The sequence below is a fragment of the Balaenoptera acutorostrata genome, chromosome 7 (genome assembly GCF_949987535.1).
Source record: "Balaenoptera acutorostrata chromosome 7, mBalAcu1.1, whole genome shotgun sequence".
Lineage (NCBI taxonomy): Eukaryota > Metazoa > Chordata > Mammalia > Artiodactyla > Balaenopteridae > Balaenoptera > Balaenoptera acutorostrata.
In genome coordinates, this window is record NC_080070.1 from 51,381,232 (window position 1) to 51,405,179 (window position 23,948).

The 23,948-nt window shown below is 41.5% G+C and overlaps 1 protein-coding gene across 1 annotated transcript in view; it reads right to left on the reverse strand.

Moving 5' to 3' along the window:
* Positions 1-4,106: 4,106 nt before the first annotated feature.
* NFE2L3 (NFE2 like bZIP transcription factor 3) overlaps positions 4,107-23,948 on the reverse strand; it is a 36,285-nt gene continuing 16,443 nt past the window's right edge. Inside the window, exons 2-4 of the mRNA XM_007171530.2 lie at positions 11,187-11,354; positions 6,104-6,187; positions 4,107-5,371 (exon numbers count right to left, since the gene is read on the reverse strand). Coding sequence (XP_007171592.2) covers positions 4,112-5,371; positions 6,104-6,187; positions 11,187-11,354 — 1,512 coding nt within the window. The 3' untranslated portion in view covers positions 4,107-4,111. The remainder of the gene's footprint in view (positions 5,372-6,103; positions 6,188-11,186; positions 11,355-23,948) is intronic.

The window sequence follows — 23,948 nt, forward strand, 5'->3', positions numbered from 1 at the left end:
ATCTGTCATTAGTTTCTCAAATGTGAATTAGCTCTGTTTCGTTACACCGTTAGTATCAGGTGGTTGTCTTAAAGGGTTAAACATGGTGGATAAAATTTAATAGCAAGCAGTGAGTTTCTTACTTGGATGTTCACCTGAAATGAAAAACCAGAAAAATAGTAGGGGACAAAGAGTAAAGTTGACTTCTATTTCTTTTGGTTTTGATACGAGGTATCTTACAGGTAAGTCAAACTAATGATGGCTAACGGAAGATGAGCTTTGCGTCCATTGTTAGCTATAAATTTGTTTACATTTGGCCGTGGATTTACTAGGAAAAAATAATTCTTAATGTCTTAAAAATGTCTAGCTCTACAAAGAAGTTAACTTTTGAAGAAGATAAATCAAGTTGGTATAATACAACCCTAAAATACCCAGCGTTTAACACCAGCACAAATAGGGGAAGACCATCTGTATTACGTATTAACAGGGCGAAAATGACCTAGCTTATTGAAACATGGAATAGGTAATGTTGAGTATTTTGTGTGTGTGTATGTTGTGTGTTGAGCTGCTAATTTTCTTTCAGAAATTGAGATTTAAGGACCTTTTTTTTCTAAAAGGAAATATTTTAGAGTACTGTTATATTTTCACCTCACTGTGTTTGTAGGTCAGCAATTTAGAAGCAGCTTAGCTGTGCGATTTCTAGCTGAAGCTCAGGGTTGTATAAATCAGGGAAAACATGACTGGGGCTGGAATATTTGAATCCAAAATGGCCTACTGACAGGACTGAAGGTTGGTACTGGCTATTTCCTTTACCCATAGTGAAGCAACAGAAGAATCCTCAATACAACCAGTGTTTTTGTAAGTTATCTTGTGATCCCAGTGTGGGAGGGGAGGGTTTTACTCACATGACCAAAAAGCAAGCGTTATTGGGAGCCATCTTGGGGGATGGCTCCCATACCTGGAGTGTTTTTCTCTTTGGTAAAAGCTTTTGAAACTGGATCTTCTGTGTGGTTTTCAATATTCCGATTAAGTGCATGAGTACGTTAAAAGTTGGTCTGAAGTGATTCTTAATATTTAAAAGTACTGAGAGGCAAATAAGGGAGGCTTTAAAAGAATCGTGTCTTGGTTCCTTAGTAATGACAATTACTAGTTAAAACGTGTGCGCATATGTGGTGCCTTTGCAGAAGGTAGACAACATCACTAACCTCAGTATACCCAAAGTGCGTGTGTTCATTGTGGCTTAGTTACATTTTAAATCAGTCTAAAGTTTGGAACAAATATTCTCAGGTGGTATACCCAATGATTTTAATGCTGCTCTGCTATTACTGCAACTAAAGTATTTAAGTGAAAAATAGTTAAATTATTAAGCACTAATACGTACTCCATAGGATCACTGTTGTTCTGGCAGCTGGGCTGACTTCTAACTGCTCCTGTATTCTAAAGGTCAGTGCTGAACTGGAGCCAGCCTTGAATGGAACCCGTAGATCCACATCTTATTGAGCACACGTTGCTTGAAGATTACACGCAATAGTTGTAATTTCCCTGTGAGGATTTCATCATGGCCTGTTGTTAGCTACCAAAAGGAAATAAGGTTTTAATAGGAAAAGGACAAGTGAGATGCTGAGCGCCTGTCGGAACCAGATTTCACTATTAATTTTCAACTGATGTGATTCTATGACAAAGGGATGATTTCAGGAATAACAGTATTTTCTATAAGTAAGGAAGGTAAGACTACTTTTATGTTGGGAGCAGTTAAAAGTGAAATGTAAGTTTGGGCCAGTCCACTGAAATCAGGAGGGAAAATGATGCCTAGCAAAAAACATGCTTCAGAGGCCGAAGGCCAATATACAGACTATCAGATGTATGGGTGTAAACATTGCTGATCTTACCTAGTTCTGTGGGTCCTCTTGCAGCTTGAGTCTGTATTTAAACCCCCAAACAAATACTTGGAGACACTTGGGAACTTAAGTTTATCATCCCCCTAACCTTGATTGATGGAACTGTTTCTCAATGCAAGTTAAGTCTTGACTGTTTATCCATGTCTTGTTCAGCTGAAGACTGATTACACCATTTAAGGAATGGGTCAGGTAGCTAACAGCTCTGTTGAACAGTCACAGTAAAATTAAAATGCATATGGCTTCCATTAGAACTTGACATTTTGATCTGTTTTCAAAAGCTTGAGAATCAAATTTTCTCAACACTCCACCTATTTATTCCTTTCAGCTCGATAAAGACTACTGAGCAGAATAGTAAATCTTGGTGTATCTTAATCTGTAAGTAGGGAGCTTAGGCTAAAATAGTGGTGTGAAATTTTCACTGCTGACGTATCAGTGATGGAGAGGAAGCAGCTTCAGCACTGTACTGAAGAGCAGTGTGGTATTTGTACAAAGTGACTGTCCAGAAACTAGCCCATGGCAAATGAGATGAAACTGGCTGGTGGAAGCTGCATTCGCTGACCTTTGGTCACAATGCACCAAATACCTTATGGATCTCAAAATTTCAGTTGCTGTGAATGTTTTGAATCCCAGCTCTCTCTGCTGTGTGCCTGTTTTTTGCCCATTTGATGTTCCTGATATTTTCAGGGATTGCGGAGAATGCTGAGCCTGACAAGAGCAAGCACTGCACTTGAGCAAATCGGGATACCTGCAGTTTCAAAATTGGTCGTGGCATTTTACATTGTATGTAGGCTTGAAAGAATGTGCCTTGAAGCTCTGTATTTAAGAAGCTAAGACATTTGAGGTTGGGCTCCCTTGCAAAAAGCCAGCCTGTCACCATTGAAAAAGTGGTTATTGCACAAAACTGGTCAGAAGAGCGAAACTTGCATCTAGAAGCATTTTGCTACTATGTGGGGCTTGAAACAAATTCCTAGCTCCAATTTAAAGTATAAAGGTTTACCATAAAACCCACACCCTACATTTCTGTAACCCAAAATAACTTTTGACTTGTGACATTTATGTTATTAGGCAATTACTCTAACTGCAGAAAACATCTGACAACCTTGCTTCTTCTAATTTTGAAATTAGACTAACAGTATTCATGTTAATGTTCTAAAACCTTGACAGGGCAGTTGTCTACAGAAAATTCTTGAGGTTTCATTTCAAGTGCCATTATTTCTATTGTCCTTTTTATCAAATGGCTGTGTTTTTGCCTCTTTGAATATCTTTCATTTTGCTTCAGTATTTTCATTTCTTTGCAAAGTCTGTGCTTATCATCCCTTAGTGGTGGTCTGCGTTCTTGTATGGTCTCCTGTACATGCTTGCTTAAATCTTTCCATATTTAAGCAAGTTGGGGTTTTTTGGTGTGAGCTGTCAGGGTTCCAGATGTGGAGCTATCCCTACAGGCTGGCTTTACTGCCAGGGAATTAGTCCTATTTATGAGAGGGAGGGAGGCTCTTTGTCCTCAGGTGTTAAAGCCTAATGCAGTAATATTTTAAAGCTCCAGTTTGTTTTGTTTGGGCATCCTGGTGTAGAGCTTGGTCTATTTCATGTCATGTTTTATGTGTTAGGTCTAAGGGGGGGAATTTTGCTTGTCGGTTCAGTGTTCACTATATTCGGTTTGACTTGAGTGATCAATTTATGTAATTAAAATTTAACACTATCCTGCCTGATTTGCTAGATATTCACCTGTGTTTTTAAATGTGGGTATTTTGGAAGAGAAGTTTGCTTAGGATTTCTGTATAAAAGGGGAAAGTTAGTTTATAAAATCAAATACAAAATTTATTTCCACAGAAAAAGCTACATAAGTTTTCATCAGAATTAAGCTAAAACAGTTCTTGAAAACTAAATGAAAATGTTAAGGCTACTTGTATTTTAAATCATAAAAACATGTTTTGAAATGATTACATCCAGTGTTTGCTCTCTTTGAAGGGACCATCTTACTAAGAAATGGCTAGTGAAGGACAGCAAGTTTTCACGTCACCCTATTTCTACATACTATTGGGAGTTCATGAAACATTGTGGCTTAAGCCCCCAAGTCTGATACTGAAGTCCTAAACTGGTTCACATAAGCTTCAAAATGTAGCCTTAACTGAGTGAAGTAGCAGTAGATAACGAGCTAAACTTTGAAGCAGATTCAGTGGTTTTTGATCAGTTTATGAACATTACGGCTTTATGCATATGGATGGAATCCATCTTCAATTTCTTCTCTCACTTTTTCGTTTTCCTTTTTGGTTTTCCTTTTTTTGGCCTGGGGTCACCAATTCCTTGGGTACAATCAGAACACTTCCATCAAGGCTGCACTGAAGAGCATACTGGTTTGGATTGACTGGCCTACCTTCATCATCTCTTAACCTACTGAAAACATCATGATAGAGATCATGCAGTTTCTGTTTCATTATGTTTATAGCTTTGTGACACTGGGATCGCTCTCTCTTAAGGGTTTCCTTCTTTGCTTGCAAGTTACATACATCATCTTCCAGATTCAAAATTACATCCAGTTTGCGCCTACGGCAGTTCTGAGCAGCAACTTTATTTTTCCCTCTTCGTCTAATATCACGGATGAGCGACACTTGAAAATCTGTGAGATAGTACCTGCTTAGCATGCTGTTGAAAGAATCTACAGGCATGTGGACAATTTCATCCACAGAAAAAGGGATGTGCAGAGCTTTAGCATGCCGTTCATCACGGCTTAAGTTTCTGTCTGTGTCATTGAGGTACCCATGCCTTATTTTCTGTGACTTCCCAGGCCATGAAAAAGTTTCATAAGTGGATTCTAGTGCACTTGGCTTTAAGTGGTAAGTGTGGTTATGTAATACGGGTTGAAATGCAAGGTCCTCATGAAAATGAGAGTCACTCCTGTGATCCATGTGACAAAGTTTAGTGGGCTCTGGGTAGCAGCCTCCTACAGCCCCTTCTAAGTCACGGTGGGAAAGAGATCCAAGGTCACTACTAGAACGTGAAGCACCTTCACATTCAGAGTGCGAGGAGTTAGACTTGGTGACAGAGGTGCTATTGTGGCTTGAGTTTAAGGAAAGCCCAGAATCAGAATCTGGTTCTTCAAAAAGCTGAGAAACTTCCATTGGATCAAAACCACCTTCTGTAGCCAAAGACATTAAATTTATCTCATCAAATATGTTTATATCAAGGTCATACAGAAGGTCTTGGTTTGTTAGATTCCTCATCTGATTGTCAAATGGAAGAAATCCTGTCAAATTAGTTCCAGAACGGGTGTGTTCAGGATTGGTAAGAGAATTTAACTGCAGAAATAGTTCTTGTGGCTGTGAAGTCCTTGCTACTGGATCCCTTCTAAATGTATTGTCAGGACACAACAACATGGCCTCGTGGAGATTTACATCGTGACTTATAGCCTGGCTAAAATTTACATTATAATGTGTAGGAGAATTCACGCCATCGTTGATACTTACTGGGAGAGGACTGTCTCCCAGTGAGATGCCCTGAAAAAGGAAAGGAAAACACTATTAACATAAAACTTTTAATAGCAGTTCTAGTGCCTAATACAATACTTCTTATTCCTCTTGTGTTAATTCCTCTATGTAAGTAAGGATATGCTGTTGGCTACAAATAACTCCCTTAGTTAAATAATGCAGGCAATAGAATACATGATGTGAGCCCAGGTGAGAACATGCTATGTCAGGGAAAGATGTGTTCTTTGAACATCGTGGGAAATTAGAAAAGTTATGTTGGTATGAAAGGTCTTGTTATTCAAAAATTGTAATATCTTTCTTACCCTAGCTGTTGGCAATCTAAGTCCACCTTGTGGACTGTCACGGATAATCACGGCAATAGTGAAAACAGTCTTACTGTGGGGGGAGATGTGTCTTAAAGCAAATTGGACCAGCATAAAGTGTAATGCTGCCAAAAAAACTAAGGTGTGCCTTACTTAGTCAAGTTATGTACTGCTGTTTTGATTCAATATGGATTTTATGAATTTGATTATATCTTTGTGATTATTTGGAAGGGGGAACTATACATATTTGGCTAATTCTCCAAAGAAGTGTTCCTATAAAAAGTAAATCCTAAGTCTGTGCTTAAATAATGCACTAGAAACCGTTATCTAAGTATTCGTTTAAACTGCTGTGTATCCCAGGTAATAAGGTTGTGTTTATTCACAGAGAGGTCACTGCAGATATTTTTCCTGCAAGGATAAAAGCCAAGATTCCAATTACCTCCAGTGGATTTTCAGGCTGTGATGAAAGCAACTGAAATAAGTCTTCCAGAGAGAAAGATGTGTCTGTTCCATTTCGATGTCTCTAGAAAAAGAAGGTGCATCATTCATTTAAATTAAAAGACTGAAGTGGTTGACTGGGGCTTTTAGGCTTAATCTGGAAAGGGTAAACCAGGTGTTGCATCCGTGCTGGATTTTTATCTCTAGTTTGAAATTTTCACGTTCTATTCCTTTTTTAGTACTCAGTATTTTAACATCCTGCTTTAGACAACCTTTAACTCGACAACTCCTCCATTCCTGCCCTAACCGTTCATCTTTTTTAGCTTATATTCTTAGTTCCACCTTATTTTGTTCCTCTCCAGCCAACTTTCCAAATTGATTACAAGATGTTGCAGTTACATATTTAGAGTTACCAAAGTTCTATCAGCTTATTATTGCTCTGTCTCCTCCCTTGAGGGTTTAGTTTGTTGAAATAATTACTTTGATAGTTCTCTAGATCGGCTCCATGAACTCTTTAGTCTTTGTAACCTGGAATTATTTTGCCTTCATGCTTAAGTGATAGTTTATCAAGCTTAATGTTTTTCCTCAGCCCTGTCTTACGGCATTTATTACTACTAACATGTTTGCTATCGGTCTGTCATTTTATAACAGCTAATCTTTTTTTCCCTTGGGTAGTTTTAAAGGTTTTTTCCTTAGTCTTTGTTGCCCTGCCATTTCACTGTGATATGTCTGGGATTTAACTTATTTACTCTGCTTGGGACTCTTGTGTATTCCTTTAATCTGAGCCATAAGATCATTTTAATTATTGGATATATTCTGCCATAAACTTTTTGAATACTGCTGCTCCTTCATACTTCCCAGCCTCTCCTGGGACTCCTATTAGAAATAATTTAGATTTTTCTTATTCTATCACTGTCTTTTCTTCTTATATGTAAAGGTGAGCTCGTCTTTGGTTGAGAACAGTTTCTATAGGAATGACACATACCAAGGGTTTATGAACTAGGTTTTATACTTTTCTCTGCCAGGACCAGTTTTTGTATCATTTTCTAGACCTTTTCTTGACTCAGGATTCCTGATGGTGATGGTAGTCTGAATCCACACCACTTAGTGTTCTGATTTCTAAAGGTTGGATGGACAGCTTTCTTGCTCTGTCTCCTCGCTGGTGGCTAGAATTGTTCTATTCCTCATTTCCTGAACCAGAAGAGCCTTTAAACATTGAGCTTTAAAGCAGGGAACTCTTCAACTCCAGCCTCTGTCGTGGCATCTGGATACAGTTCTTCTTGGGGACTCCTCAGCCTTGGTGCCTGTCTTAAATTCTGGATTTTGAGTTCCCTCTTTGCTGCTTGTATCTGTAGAGTTCTGTGTCTTGCTTTTGAGTTCAGTTATACATTTGAAGATATTATCCATTCTGTCTTATCCAGGATTTCTGTATCTGATGTGTCAAAGGGATGTCTTTACATGTTAGCAAGTTCACATTCCTGACTAATGTGCTGTGTATAACTCCCACCCCCAACTTTTTACTTTAGGGTTTTCTTTTTTGAAGATTCAGATCAGCTGGACTGATTTTGTATATGTGGGTATAAATACTTGGTTTCTTTTTCTAAAAAATACCTTGGGTTCTATGAAGCCATGTTTTCAAGGCTTTCTGTCTATTTCTGTGGATGCTATAGGACTTATTTAAGGTAAACTGGTGAATAAGATTTCTTGTTATTCTTTAACTGGCAAATGACACATTCTTAGTGGGTAGCAGACTTCTTCACCAGTTGGATTATTTTAAATGATTCCTAGTTCAGAAATTTCAGAAACTTGATTCATCAGTCCTGGCCAACCACTGACCAAAATCTGATGGTCACAAGTGTGTGAGAATGAATAACATCACAAATCTGCATTCCTGCAAAAAAACAATCCTTAACATGTAGAACATAGAAATATTATGTTATTATGTATGAAGATCATTCTGCTTAAAATGAATTACGGACTGATCCTTCAGGTTAGTCAAAGATGTGTTTCATTAGATACCTGTTACCTCTTCTTCAGTGCCCCTGGAGATAGAGGTCTGAGGAGCTAGCCCCCTGGGTGATTCCACAGGAGACAGAGGCAAGAGATGGGCGGGTGCAAGGTGTGACACCTCATCGAGCTGCATTTCTCCCCAGGTTCCTTTGCTCTGAGGGTGGTGTTGGCTTCAGGTAGCTGCTAGTCCATGGGGGCGTCTCCCTCTTCGTGTTTCCCTTAAACCTGCCTTCACCTCTTAAAAATTCACTTCTATTCAGAACCTCATGGGCTGATGCCTTCTACTTGAGGGCTTTAACTATGGACAGCATTCTGTTTGCAGTCATCCTCCTTCCTAAATCTTCACATAAAGTACAAACAGTTCTATTTTTCGTCAAGAATTCACTGCATTTTGAACAGGTCACTAGGAGTATTCAAAAAATATGGTGGACACATTTAATTTTATACCTTTTAAAAGATAAAACAATATATAAATTCAACTTGTCTTTAGTGAGAAGAAAGTATCTTCAGACCAGTATATATACACCTATATATACTGTGTATTTAGTCTTCATTAACAGCTAGCCAAGTCCAGGCTTGCAGTGGGGCTAGAAAGAACTTACTGTTAAAGAGTAAATTATGTCAGTGATTCACTTTGGTCACAGACAACTCCCTACTAAGTAACATATCTCAGTAAAAGAGCAGATGCGTTGTTAGATGCTCCTACAAGAAATGTATAATTGTCATGTCATGCTCTAAATGGCTAATGTGTTTCTAGAAGGTTTTGTTCAAATTGATGTTTGTCTGAAGTCAAATTTGAAATTCTCCGAGGAAAGCTCCCTACTTCATCTATTGCTTCATTATTATTTAACGAGTGCCTGTTATCTAGCAGTGATAGTAACTACCTTAGTTACTATAGTTAATTCAAAAAAGTAGAAAACACAGTTGCTACTTTTCTGGGAAGTCTAGTGAAGGGGTGTAATTGCAAAGACATACCCAGGAGAAAAATGAACCAAGAGCATAAATCTATACACGATGAAGTGGTAAAAACATCTTTTGCCTCAAAAAAGATGACTTCGGAGGCACTCAGGAATGTGAGCTGAAAGGTCTCCTTCAAAACAAATATGGTTCTTTCAGTGTTCACTGGCACTGATGTGTGTGTGTAAGCAGGTGGTAAAGCCACAGCAAGGTACGTGAATTACAAGGAAAACACAAGGAGGCCTGGGGAGAACAACAGTGGGTAAGAGCAGAGGCAAGTGGAAATACCTGCATTTCACAGTGAAATACCAGGCTGCGATGGGATCCTCAACTGTAGGTCATAAAGGTGTTGAACAGCCTGAGAGGTAAAGTGAAAATGGGAGGGTTCTTTGGGGTGAGCTCCCCACCGTGAGACTAGCAAAAAGGGACTTAGAAACCACATAGAAACATGGTGTGTTTAGGGAACACAGCAGATGTGCATCCAGAGCTTGCCTGAAAAATAAGGGCAAGAGGCCAAGCAAGGGCTGCAGTTAGAGAAGTGACTGGACTGATAAAGGAGGTGAGGTGCAGGTTTCCAGGACCAGCACGTGGTTGAGAGGCCACCTGGAGGTGGAGGTGCATGTGTCCTTGTGAAGAGGGGCAGGTGAAGGACTCCCAGCGGGGCGGTGGGGTCTCCAAAGAACCTGTGAAATGAAAGAGCCCATCCAACAGAGAAGCAGTTTTAAATAACATCCTACGGCCCAGGGAAAGCAGTTTCAGGCTGGCTCCAGTCAAGGAACACCTGTGCTGAGCTCTTACCACCCATCACACACCCCCAGCTCCAGAGAAGGCGGCTGTCTGTACAAGCAAGGGAGGAAGAACTGGGGAAACCAAGAAGCTGGCCACACACACCCCTTTCCACTCAGCCACGCTTTGAGGCTGCAGCAGCAGGGATAGGAGGGGAAAAACTAAATTTCAGTTCAGTTTTTGAGAATTACACTGGCTATACTTATCAACTGCGGCACTGGGATGACCAGAGAGAAATTTTTGTCTGATTATCTAGAAGTCACAGGGTCTGTCCCAGATTTCACCCAGCGTATAGGGAAGAACTAGTTCCCTAGAACAGGTTAGAATAGGCTGGAGGGGGTGGGGGCATGGTGGGTGGGCAAAGGGAGCAGAGCTGTTTTCTGACTTAGCTCTGTTAATCATGTAATGTTCGGTGTGATGTTACATAGGTAAGGCTACAATGATGGTGGGCTGTCTGAGAAAGGACAAGACATGGTACTCTCTCTACCCTCCCAGCTGTTCAAGGCACAGCTCCAAATGTCACCTGGGGCAATTCAGGGCTGAGAGACCCATCAGGGTAAGACCTGCAAGGGTGGCACCTTCCAGGGGAAGTGTCAAGTGGTTAAAGGTCTGTGGAACCTCCAGACCCGTCTGGAGCATTTGTTTGCCAGGCTTGTGGGCTAGGACCTCAGCAGGGCTGAGCAAAATTACAGTCCAGATTATGTTCCAAGTGAAAGAAGGGAGGAAGCACAGGCTACAGGAAGAATCCATCCCTTCAGCCTAGCTTCTGGAGTTCATCTTTCTACATACCCTTTTCACTGCTGATGAGTGTGGTTATACACAGAGGAGCCAAGGAGGTTATCCTACTCGGCCTAGTCAAAGATGCAAAGTGGGCTCCTGGATTGCCCCTTCAGCGTGGCGTACCAGGAGACCGAGTGAGGACTTGAGCCCAAGTCCCAGCTGGATTGAGGGTGCTATGCCTGCAGGGTCCTCTGGCTTGCCCTGCCAGACCTAGCCAACCTGACTGCTTCTGCAAGTGGCTGGTTGATTGAGGATTCCTGGGTTCAGGATGCCAGCCATCTCTGTATCCCTTGCAAACACAACAAAACCTGCTAGCAAGTTCCTGGATGGGTGTCTGTGAGTTTAACCAGATACAATGTTCCGTGGGCTGATTCCTTTGTAAACCAAACAACCACATCCACAATTTTTAAAAAACATGTATTTTCATATATCAGATTTACTTAACGGTAAGGCACACATATACAAAATTCATTCTCAGCACAAACCATCAAAAGCCATAAAATCTACCTTAAAGCCAAAATGGTACGGCCGGGATATTCTGACTTGCTTACCTCGTTTCTAGGTTCAGTGGTCTTTTCTGCCTCCCAGGCAGGTTTATCTGCTACTTTATTTTCATCTTCATTCTTCTGCTGTAGTGATTTCTCCCTCTGGGTTGATGCTCTTTGCTCATTTTCCTCATGCTGGGAACTGTGATCCACAGCTCCTAGTACCTCTTTCTCCTATAAAAAGGACCCCAAGATGTGCTAAGTACAAATCCGCATTTCATCAAATAAGTCCAATCTTTAAAACTGTTTTGTACTTACTGCTCAGTGATCAGGAAAACCCACAAGTCAAAAGCTAAGACTGGCATTTCATTATCAAACATTTAATTCTGAAACAAAGGTCAGTTTTGTGTCCTGTCCTTTTTAAGAACTCACTGTGAGATGGGCTGTTCTGATCTGGATAATTTAAATTATATGCATTTATAAAGCCCCTGGACTTCAGGGTGGGTTAGAAGAGCTGACTTCACTTTATACATTTCTGTACTGTTTGAATATTTTACAACAAACATGTATTTCTTTTACAATCAGGAAAAAGGTAAATATATTTTTATTTTGAAAAAATAAAGTTAACAATAAAGCTTAAACTAACATCTCTGATATTTTCAACTATGCTTATTTACGCAGATGAGTCCTTCCACCTTTAACTGAGGAGACAATTAAAAGGCAAGAGAATTTTTCTGAACATTCAAATAGTTATTTAGCATATACTGTATATTCTGATACTTTCAATTGTGATATTAAAAGTTCTCTGTATAATGTTTCCCCTGTAATATAACATCAAGGCCTCTTAAATCCTTTCAAAGGATCTATTTTTAATTTCTTCCAGCAACAAAACACACTGGACTAACTGAAGGACAGCACCACTGCCCCCAACTCTAAACCACAGAAATGTTCATCTTTAAAAAAAAAAAAAAAAAAAAAAGTGAAGGTCAAAGAAATGGAAATCCACAGATGCCAGAAACAAGGAGAGAAATCAAAGCAAGAGCAGAAAAGGAAGCTGATGTGCTGGTGGCCCACTTGGTTTTACTTGCTTCTCTGTTCACTGTACCAAACTATACAACAAACGCAGCTTCCCTCTTCACACTGTGGATGCCAGTCTTCTTCCTACCTCAAATGATCTCTCCGTTCAAGTACTTGATCACAAGGAGCTCGTGTGCTCAAGCACATTGCTTCTGCTACCCTATCCTCTTTTCTGGGTCAACAATTGTTTCTTGTCTATCGGCTAATTCCCATCAGCCCACTAACAAAATAACACCTCCCATCTTGAAAAATCCCTTCCTTGGTCCCACATTACTCTTTAGATCCCATCCCATTTTTCTGCTCCTCTGGAGAGCAAAATCCTCTCGAGAGTCATCCGGACTCAGTGCATTCTCTCTTGAACCTATTTCAATGAGGGTTTGTCTCCACCCCTTCCACTGAAGCAGCACATCAGGGTCCCCCAAGGCTACAGTTCTCCATCTTCAACCTATTTGACCCATCAGCAACATTTCACCGAGTTTACTCCCTTTTTCTGGAAACAGGTTTTTCACCTGGCATCCAAGTACCTTCTCTCTCTACTCTCCTGCCTCACCGACTACTTCTCCTTTGCTGATTCTTCATCTTCACCATATAAACACGGCAATGCCCCAATGCTCAGCCTCAGGCACAGCAAGCAGTCTCTGAACTTCCTCCCCCATTTCCCCGTTCCTGCTACTTGTAAGGCGCTCCCTCTGCTCACCTCCCCCCATCTCCACCCCTCCCAGCGCCCCCGCCCCCCTTCCTTCAGGTCCCTATTCAAATATCACCATCTCACTTTTCTTTCCTAAGTACTCTCTATAAAAAAGCACCCCCCTCCCATTAATATCAGTCTCTTTTATCTTGCTTTATTTTTTTTCCCCATAGCATTTAGCACCAGCTGATATATATAGTAGACCCTTAATAATAGTTGTTGAATAGATGAACTCCCAAACACAACACCCGAAGACTTTGGTAGGGATCCGATTTCTCATGGGTGAGATACCATCGTCTTGCTCTTTCCTGCAATTAAAACACTGATTCCTATCTAAATTCAGGGAAGAAAGGAAAAGGTAGACTGGTCATCACTCTTTTAACCTCAATCTTTTGCCAAGGGAAGGTTTCTTTTGTTAAACCTTAAGAGAATCTAATTCAAAATTCTAGATTCCTGAGGCAGCTAACTTTGTTTGCAAATAAATTTGCTGTTGGTGGGCACTGGAGCTTCTTATCTCTAAATCACATGATCTATTTTAGAACCATGAAGCAGGGTCCCCTTAATCTGTAATATTTGAGTTAACACAACACATGTGGAGACATACATGAACGTGCAAACATAAGAATGTTATCTATAACAATACATAAATAAACAATAACAGAGGGAACAGGTGGCTAATACACAACTAGATCTAGCCCATAAGGAAACCGATCAAACTTTTAGAGTGTATGAGAGTTTGGTAACAAAAGTATGTAAGATGGTCCTGCCTAAAACCTCGGGAAGAGGAGAACGGAAGGTAGAGAAATTCTGTACGACTACAAATCACATGGCAAGAAGCAGAAAATAGGGTAAAGGACTTGCCTGGTGGCACAGTGGTAAAGAATCCGCCTGCCAACGCAGGGGATATGGGTTCGAGCCCTGGTCCAGGAAGATCCCACATGCCGCAGAACAACTAAGACTGTGCGCCACAACTACTGAGCCCGTGTGCCACAACTACTGAAGCCCGCACACCTTAGAGCCTGCACACCACAACTAGTGAGCCCATGCACCACAACTGCTGAAGCCAACATGCCTAGAGCCCATGCTCCACAACAAGAGAAGCCACCGCAAAATGAGAAGCCCATGCACCGCAATGAACAGTAGCAGCCCCCGCTCACCACAACTAGAGAGAAAAGCGGGCGTGCAGCAACGAACACCCAGTGCAGCCAAAAAATAAATAAATTAAAAAAAAATCATAAATGAACGCTAAAACTAGGGAATAAAAGTTTGATGAAAATAAGATAAACAGTCTTAAAGCGTCACTCCACAGATTACTTTTTAAACACAAAGAGAAAAATAATAACACTTTAGGAGAAACCTGGCAAACACCATCTAAACCAAGTGGTCAAATCTATCATCACAATATGGCGATAAACCAAGATGCCTCCTGATACGATATGAAGGATACAATACCACGTCTGTGGTATTCATAATCTCAATGTAATGAGGAAACATCAAATATATATATATTTGATATATCAAAATTGGGGGCCACTTTACAAAATAAGTGATTGATACTCTTCCAAAACTTAAAGGTCAAGAACTGAAATACCTTTTCCAAATTAAAGATGACTTATGAGATTTGAGAACTAAGCACAATGTGTGATCCTGGGTTAGATGCAGACCCAGGAGAAAAAGTAGTTACACAGGATGTTACTGGGACAATAGATAAAATCTGAATATGGACAACAGATTATAGTCTTAAACTTATGTTAAATTTTTCTGATTTTGATTAATTGGTTATAGGAAAAAAAATCATTTTGTAGGAAATACTATACACAATAGTTTCAATTCATCCTTAAATGTTTCAGAATGAAAGAATTATATGTGTATATAGATGTAATTATAAATAGGCAACTCAAACGGGGCAAAATGTAAACAATAGGTAAATCTAAGTAAGGGATATATACTATTCTTGCAACTTTAAAGTTTGAAATTATATCTGATTAAAGCTATCCCCAAAATCCCTACAGAGCAAAATCACTTTGGCCAGGGCAACAGCAAAAGGTAGACTCAGGAAAACTATTCTTCCATTATAATTTGTTAATCTGTATTTTTCCCCCAAAGTATATATAGTCACATCAACTGCGTTACTAATTATTTTCACCTCTTCCTTCCCAACATTTAAATTTATTTCATTTTCTTGTCTAGTTGCTTTTTGATCATGCTTCCAGAATACTCTTCAATAACAATGGTGATACCTGACGTAAAAGAAAACACTCTGTTGCCCCTCTATTCTCAATAGTCTACTACTTCACTACTTCACTTCTGACACCGGATGTGTGGGTTTTCCATACATCTAGCAATTCTGTGACACCAGCTGGGTGTCCTATAATTTAACTCAGTTCTGACACCATCTAATTGGAGACAGTATCAGATGCCACAGCTTAAGGGCTTGGTCTCAAAGACGCCGCCTCCCCCTTCAGAGGCCAATTCCAAGTCCAGGTTGTCACCTGTGCCTCCCACCAAGTGCCTATAAATAGAAGGTCCCCACAATCCCTCCTCCTCCAGTTTAATTTGCTAGAGTGGCCCACAGATCTCAGGAAAACAGTTTACTTACTAGATTACCATCTTATTACAAAAGGACAAAACTCAGAAACAAACAGATGCCTAAGAGCAAGGATTGTGGGAAGGGGCACAGAGCCTCCATGCCGTGCACCACTCTTCCAGCACCTCCACGTGTTCCCCAACCTGAAAGATCTCCAAACCCCGCCCTTCTGGTTTTTTATGGAGGCTTCATTACACAGGCATGGTTGATCAAATCACTGGCTATTAGTGACTTAACTCAATCTTCAGTTGCTCTCCCTTCCCCAGAGGTCTGGGAGGTGGGGTTTAAAATTCCAACCCTCTCATCACTTGGTTGGTTCCCCTGGCAACCAGCCGGCTCTCCAAAAGTCACCTCATTAACATAAGACAGGTGTGGTTAGAAGGGGCATGTTATGAATTGGAAGACACTCCTTTCACTTTTATGGCTCTGGAGCTATTTCAGGAACTGAGGACTGAAAGACCAAATATTGTAACAAAAGTTGCTCCCATTGCTCTTAATGCTTAGGAAATTCCAAGGTCTTTGGTAGCTCTGCCAAATGGGGACTGGGGGGGAGATGAGGACCAAATACACACTAAATCACATTACCACACCTGACATTATTTTTATTTTAATGTTTCACCAATAAGGATAACATGCAGTTTTATCTGAGATTCAACAGTCTTTTTTAAAGTCGTTCATTCAATCAATACATATTAAGTGCTAAATATTGGGTTCATTCAATCAATACATATTAAGTGCTAAATACTGGGTTGGCCAAAAAGTTTGTTCGGGTTTTTCTGCAAGATGTTATGGAAAAATCCAAACAAACTTTTTGGCCAACCCAATACTATGCTATTGATAGATGCTGGGGATACAATAGTGAAAAAGAATTCTAGACTGCCCCTTCAGAGCTTACATTCTAAAGGGAGAGGGAGCCCAAAATACAAATGAACTAAGAAAATTACTGCAAGTTATGGCAAGTGAAAGAGAGAAGAGGGGGCCCTCCTTTAGAAAGACTGGTTAGGGAAGGCCTCTCAGGGGAGGTGATATTTTAGCTGAAATCTAAAAAAAGAGAAAGCTGTGTACGGAGGAGAGAAAAGAATACATTCCTGTTACCATAACGTATTTGATTAGTTTCTTAATGATGGATATTTAGATGTTTCCAATCATTTCTTAAAAAAAAAAAGATATTAAAATCTCCTCACACATACTTCTTTGCACTCATGTGCAAGTAGAATAAATTCCTAGAATGTATGCTAGGTCAACAGATAACTTTTATTTTTCATTTGATGGATTCTACCCAATGGCCCTCCAAAAATGTTTGTGGTAATTTACAATAATCCTACCAACAAAAGTGCCAATGTGAGAGATGAAAACTGGCATCTCGTTGTGGTTTTAATTTCTATTTCTCTTATTATGAATGAGGTTGAACATCTTTCACAAGTTTGAAAGCATTTGTATTTCCTTTTCTGTAAACTGTTTGTGGTCTTTGTCCATTTTTCTATCCGGGTCTTAGTCTTGATCAGTAGTAGCATAAAATTTTTACTCACCTTCTCCCATTCAGTCTCCGATCGATGCACATATGAAACAAGTGGTGACTCTGAAGACAGTAGGGGAGAGAATGCCTGAGTACGCCTAAGGATGGAGGCATGAGGAGCAAAAGGGCCAAGGGAGGAAAGTCACGGTCAGAGCAGGAATCTGAGCTTCCTCTGCAGACACACAGCAAGGGGCAGAAGAGGTAGACGTGAGAGCTGGGGCAAGTCACCCCAGTGCTGAAAGCCTGGTTTCAGAAGAGGGCCCTTTCTGACACTCCAAGGGTCCATGAATAAGTGGCTATATGATATATTACCCAAACCAGTCCATTTCTGAGAAGGTAAGAGGGTGCTATTAACAATTAAGCTGGACAACAGGCATAAACCAAGACTGTCCCAATGGCCACCCTATCTACGAGGGCACAGGGGAAGGAGACCGCATGACTATCAAGAATCTTGATGGCAGAATAAAAAGCACTGACTGAATGCCAAAGCCCTGGGGAAGACAGATACTTTAACTTGCACAGCCTTAGTTATTCAGTGAGTATTTTTTTTAGCTAGTCCTTCACTTATTCATTCAACGATCATTTACTGAGAGCCTACTATAAAGCTAACAGAAACAGGTGTAGTAAGAAGTGATGGATGAGAATTTCCCCAGGTCAGTGTAACGCACATGGTGCTGTGCAACCCAGACAGCCCTCGAGGATGGACTCTTGGTGGCTGCTGGGGACGTGCGGGCAGACAGCCTCCAGCTGGGCCTTTATGGAATGCCTCGCCTACCCAGGGCCGCCTCACCTAGGGCCACCCACATCCCAGGACCGAGCAGGGAGGGCCCAAAGGCCTGGCCACCTCGGCCCATCATGGGATAACTGTGACATGCCACTTTGGCCCCAGAGCTCCTGGCTTTGTCAGCCTGGTCCACAGCTTCACTTCTGCTTCTGTCCAACGTGCTTTCTTATACTTCCTTCCACAGCTGTAAATCCCAAAGGTATTCCCTTAGAAACATCCTGCCCACTAAACTTGGGCTCAGAGTCCCCTTCCCAGAGAACCCAATTTGTGACAGTTAGCAATCTGCAGGGGGGAGAGGGGTGCAGACACCAGGATCTCAAGGCAGGGAGGGGTGGAGGGTCCAACATTATAATATTTCTATTTAGAAAGTGAAAACGGCCTATTGCACTTATAGTATAATTTGCACAGTCTGCAAGGCCCCACGAAAGCCTGGTGGCTAGGAAGGCTCAGGTCCAAAACAGGCTGAGTAAAAGAGGCCCATCCTACTCCTACCAGCTATGTGACCTTGGGCCATTTTGACCCTCAGTTTCCTTGTCTGTGATGTGAAAGGGTAGTATTTCTAATTCACATTTTAAGGAATTAGTTGAGAAAAAGCACTTTATACATTTTAAGATGCTGTATAGACATTAATCACTACTCCTTTCTACTGCTTTTTGATTCTGAAGAGTTGCAATTAATGACTAACTGGTGACAACTCAATCAAAACCCCAAGAGAAAGTGAGTCCAGCCCCTAGTAGCCAGTAATTACTACCTCCTTGCTCTCTTCTTTTCCTGTCTTCCTCAACTCAACGACATGGAGCTGAAATAGACAGTACACGTGTTTTATAAGCACTGTTGTACATACTGGAGATTTATGGCCCATGCCCTTAAAGAATGGGTTAGCTAAACCCATTATTAAGTTACCTTTTTTTTTTTTTTTTAAATTATTTATATATTTATTTATTTTTGGCTGTGTTGGGTCTTCGGTTCGTGCGAGGGCTTTCTCCAGTTGCGGCAAGCGGGGGCCACTCTTCATTGCGGTGCGGGGACCGCTCTTCATCGCGGTGCGCGGGCCTTTCACTATCGCGGCCCCTCCCGTTGCGGGGCACAGGCTCCAGACGCGCAGGCTCAGTAGTTGTGGCTCACGGGCTTAGTCGCTCCGCGGCATGTGGGATCTTCCCAGACCAGGGCTCGAACCCGTGTCCCCTGCATTAGCAGGCAGACTCTCAACCACTGCGCCACCAGGGAAGCCCTATTAAGTTACTTTTTATTTGTGTGTAGGTAGGTGATTTTTACTCTCGTGGGGCTGGGACTCAATTTAAAAAAAAAAGGAGAAGAAGAAAGTTTCCACGCTCATCGCAGGAAGCCATCGTAAACTTGTGAGCTGGGGTGCTTCATCACAACTAAACACCCAGGGACTTGTACTGAACTGGCAGCTGCTGGTAAGGCAGGCCCTGCCCACCACAGCCCTGGCTGATGGGAGCCGACCCACCCCATCCTCTGCATGGATCCAGAACCTTCTCAGTTTGGGCCCCTTAGCTAAAACTGGGTTCTTCTGTCTCTAAAATCCCATGGCTTCTAGGGTTTCTCCTATGACATTTCTTCTACTCTATGTAAAATTACAATTATTTGGGTCTCTTCTTTCCTACTGGGCTGTAAACAGCTTTAACAAAATTTTTTTTTATTTTATTGGGTTGGTTGGCCAAAAAGTTCATTTGGTTTTAGGTAAAAATAAAACACATTTCATTTTCACCAAGAACTTTATCGAATAACGTATTCATTAACCAAACGAACTTTTTGGCCAACCCAATATATTATAGTTGATTAACAATGTTGTGTTCGTTTCAGGTGTACAGTAGAGTGATTCAGTTATACATATACATGTATCTATTCTTTTTCAAATTCTTTTCCCACTTAGGTTACTACAGAATATTAAGCAGAGTTCCTTGTGCTATACAGTAGGTCCTTGTTGGTCATCTATTTTAAATATAGCAGGGTGTACATATCAATCCCAAACTCCCTAACTATCCTTTCCCCCCACCCTTCCCCCCTGGTAACCAGGGCTGTAAACTTCTGACACCTGTCCTGCAGCTGTTAACTCACCTTTGCCACCAACATAGGGAGCAGAGCTGAGCCTGGCATGAAGGTTTTCTGAGACAATGAAGGTAGTGGGAAGGGGAAGAAAGAAGCAAAGCTGGGCTTTTCTGCTCTCTTTGCTAAGTCTCTGAAGCTCCTGATAACTGGCAACATGATTTCTGAGTCTGTACTTACTCTACTGTATTGGGACCTGAATAGTATGATGGAGAATTTGACCCTGAAAACACTCTTTGTGAACAGTCCCAGTTGGCTTAGCTGGGCCTTTCATTTAGTCATCTGGGGTAGGAAGGACTGAGACCTGCTGTGACCTTCAGGGCTGGATGAACCTTCAAAGACAAACAACAGTGCGGGGCCTATAAGAAGGATGACATCAGAGGGACAGGGGTGAAGGCCAAAGAATTCTCAGGCCCATCTCTAGGCTGGAGGCAAGCTGGAGTCATCAGGTCTAGAGAGAAACGAGGAGCCAGATAAAGAGAGACTGTGACCTGTTTGGCCTGGGTGGTTTTTAGCAGCAGTTTATAATAATTATAGCTCACATTTATTGAGCACTCACTGTGGGCCAGGCAACACATACATGATCTCACTTAAGTTGCTTGGCATCCCTGTAAGGTAGGTACTGTTGTTATCTCCTCTTTCAAAGGAGGAAACTGAGGTACAGAGAGGTTAAGCAACTTGCTTTAAGTCACAGAGCTAGTAAGTGACAGGACCAGGGTTTGGCTGCAGGTGTTTTTACTTGATAGCCAGCTCTTGGACACTGCACTGATTCTTGTTTGCCCCTCCAGGTCCCCGCATGTACCCCAGAAACTGACCCCTGCAAACTCTGGGGCTCCCAGCAAGTTTCACCAGTGGGAGGCAGCAGCAGGACACTGGAGGGGGCTGGGGAGAGGGAGGAGAAGCCCGGGCATTTCTCCCCCTGTGCCGGGCTCCGGTAGTCACTGGGTGTCCCAACATCCCGGTCCGCTCCTGTGAGAAGTCATTCACTGAAGACTCTTCACTTGAGCCACTGGGGTGAAGCGTGCCTTCGGCAGGGATGCCGACTGCACAATCACCCACGCTGGCTCCCACTTGCTTCACACAGCTGAGAACAGCAGAGGTGGGAAGAGCTCATGCCTCCCAAATAAAGCAAGTTCCTCTCTGTCTGAATAGCACCTTATCAGGCAGAACAGCTAGCTACAGTGCAAGGCGCTGATCTTATTTGGATTGCGAGTCCAACAAACCAACTGAGAAAAAACTTATCATGAGATAATTGCGGTTGAATACCGACTGGATATTTGGTGATAAATTTTTGTTGTCTTTTTTAGATGTGGTAATGGCATTGTGGTGATGTTTAGAAGAGTCCTTATATTTTAGGGATATATACTAAAATATTTATAGAAGATTTTGGGAGTTGGTGAAGGTTGTGGGAAGAGTGAGAGAGGAACAAAACCAGGCTTTTCTCTTCTCTTGGCTAAGTGCCTGCAAAGAGCTGGTACAAGAATCACAAGAAATGATGTCTGGGACATGTTTCAAAATAATGGGGGGAGGGGCAGGGGGTGTGACAGATGAGCTATGACGGGCCCTGCACTGGTGACTGTTAAGCTGGTGACAGGGACGGGACTCCATTATCCAGTCTCCATTCTCTCCCCTTGTTATATGTGCTGGAAACTTTCCACCATAACATGTGATATAGACTGAACTCACTTCTGAAGGCCCCTGGAGAAGACAGGGAGGCAGCTAGAACACTGGCGGGCATCCTCCACGTGGCCGAGACAGCCACGCAATGCGACTGCCCATCAGGAGAAGCTGGGCATGAAAATAACCAGTGTTTCTAAACAGGAGCCTCAACACCTAGGATACAAGGGCATGAACGCCAACCTGCAGGCTTTGATTTTAAAAGGAGCTGCTTCTCCTGCAAGTCACGCCTGGTGCAGGCTGAGGGACCGGGAGAGGGTGGGGCAGGGGAGCAACAGACATTCATTTATGATTCATTTAATGCTAGATTACTCCAGCACGGGGGACAGGCCAACTGGCTTTCAAAATGCATGATGTTTTTGTATTTTCTTTATAATGGAAAATTTCAAGCACATAAAGTAAACAGAAAGCAGAATACAGTAAGCCCTCCAGGTACCCATCACACCCAGTTGCAACAATTACTTGCCATTCTTATATCCCTAATACTGCCACCCCCTCCCCATCACTCAATTATTCTTTCAGTTTTTAGGTAGGATTTACACCGGCCAGAAATGCATAAACTTTAGCTGTACAATTCTGACAAATGCTTTAACTCCCACCTCAACTGTGAGGTAGAACATTTCTACCTCCCCAGAAAGTTCTCTGCTGTTCTCATATTTTTACCTTAGCATTGCCTGTTCTAGAACTTAAGCACGAGTTAATTTTAAACTGCACTTATTTGCAAGTTAGTTCTGCATTCATTATTAGTTTTGGGGGCAAGCTAGTTCCCCACCCCCAGCAAGGAACTAGAGAGATCTGGCTTTAACTTTAAAACAACAGCTGGCGTCCCGCAGTGAGAGACTGAGCGAGGAGGCTGGAGCTGCTGCTGGACTGTGCGCATGAGGTATCTTGGTTCCCAGGCCGGAGGTCGGGCCCGAGCTCCTGTGGTGGGAGCTCCGAGTCCAAACTGCTGGACTAACAGAGAACCTCAGACCCCAGGGAATATCAGTCGGAGTGAGGCCTCCCGGAGGTCCTCATCTCAGCACCAAGACCCAGCTCTATCCAACTGCCTACAAACTCCAGCGCTGGACGTCTCAGGCCAAACAAACAGTAAGACAGGAATACAGCACCACCATCAAAAAAACAAACAAAAAAGAAATGACAAAAAAATTTGTCACAGATGAAAGAGCAAGATAAAAACCTATAAGACCAAATAAATGAAGACAAAATAGGCAACCTACCTAAAAAAGAATTCAGAGTAATGATAGTAAAGATGACCCAAAATCTCGGAAACAGAATGGAGAAAATACAAGAAACATTTAACAAGGATCTAGAAGAACTAAAGAGCAAATGAACAGTGATGAACAACAGAATTACTGAAATTAAAAATACTCTAGAAGGAATCAATAACAGAATAACTGAGGCAGAAGAACGGATAAGTGAGCTGGAAGATAAAATGGTGGAAATAACTGCCAGAGAGCAGAATAAAGAAAAAAGAATGAAAAGAATTGAGGACAGTCTCAGAGACATCTGGGACAACATTAAACGCACCAACATTCGAATTATAGGGGTCCCAGAAGAAGAAGAGAAAAAGAAAGGGTCTGAGAAAATATTTGAAGAGATTATAGTTGAAAACTTCCCTAACATGGAAACAGAAATAGTCAATCAAGTCCAGGAAGCACAGAGTCCCATACAGGATAAATTCAAGGAGAAACATGCCAACACACATAGTAATCAAACTATCAAAAATTAAATACAAAGAAAAAATATTGAAATCAGCAAGAGAAAAGCAACAAATAACATACAAGGGAATCCCCATAAGGTTAACAGCTGATTTTTCAGCAGAATCTCTGTAAGCCAGAAGGGAGTGGCAGGACATATCTAAAGTGATGAAAGGGGAAAAACCTACAACCAAGATTACTCTACCCAGCAAGGATCTCATTCAGATTCCACAGAGAAATTAAAACCTTTACAGACAAGCAAAAGTTAAGAGAATTCAGCACCAACAAATCAGCTTTACAACAAATGCTAAGGAACTTCTCTAGGCAGGAGACACAAGAGAAGGAAAAGACTTACAACAACAAACCCAAAACAATTAAGAAAATGGTCACAGGAACATACATATCGATAACTACCTTAAATGTAAATGGATTACATGCTCCAACCAAAAAACACAGACTGGCTGAATGGATACAAAAACAAGACCCGTACATATGCTGTCTACAAGAGACCCACTTCAGACCAAGGGACACATACAGACTGAAAGTGAGGGGATAGAAAAAGATATTCCATGCAAATGGAAATCACAAGATAGCTGGAGTAGCAATTCTCATATCAGACAAAATAGACTTTAAAATAAAGACTATTACAAGAGACAAAGAAGGACACTACATAATGATCAAGGGATCAATCCAAGAAGAAGATATAACAATTGTTAATATTTATGCACC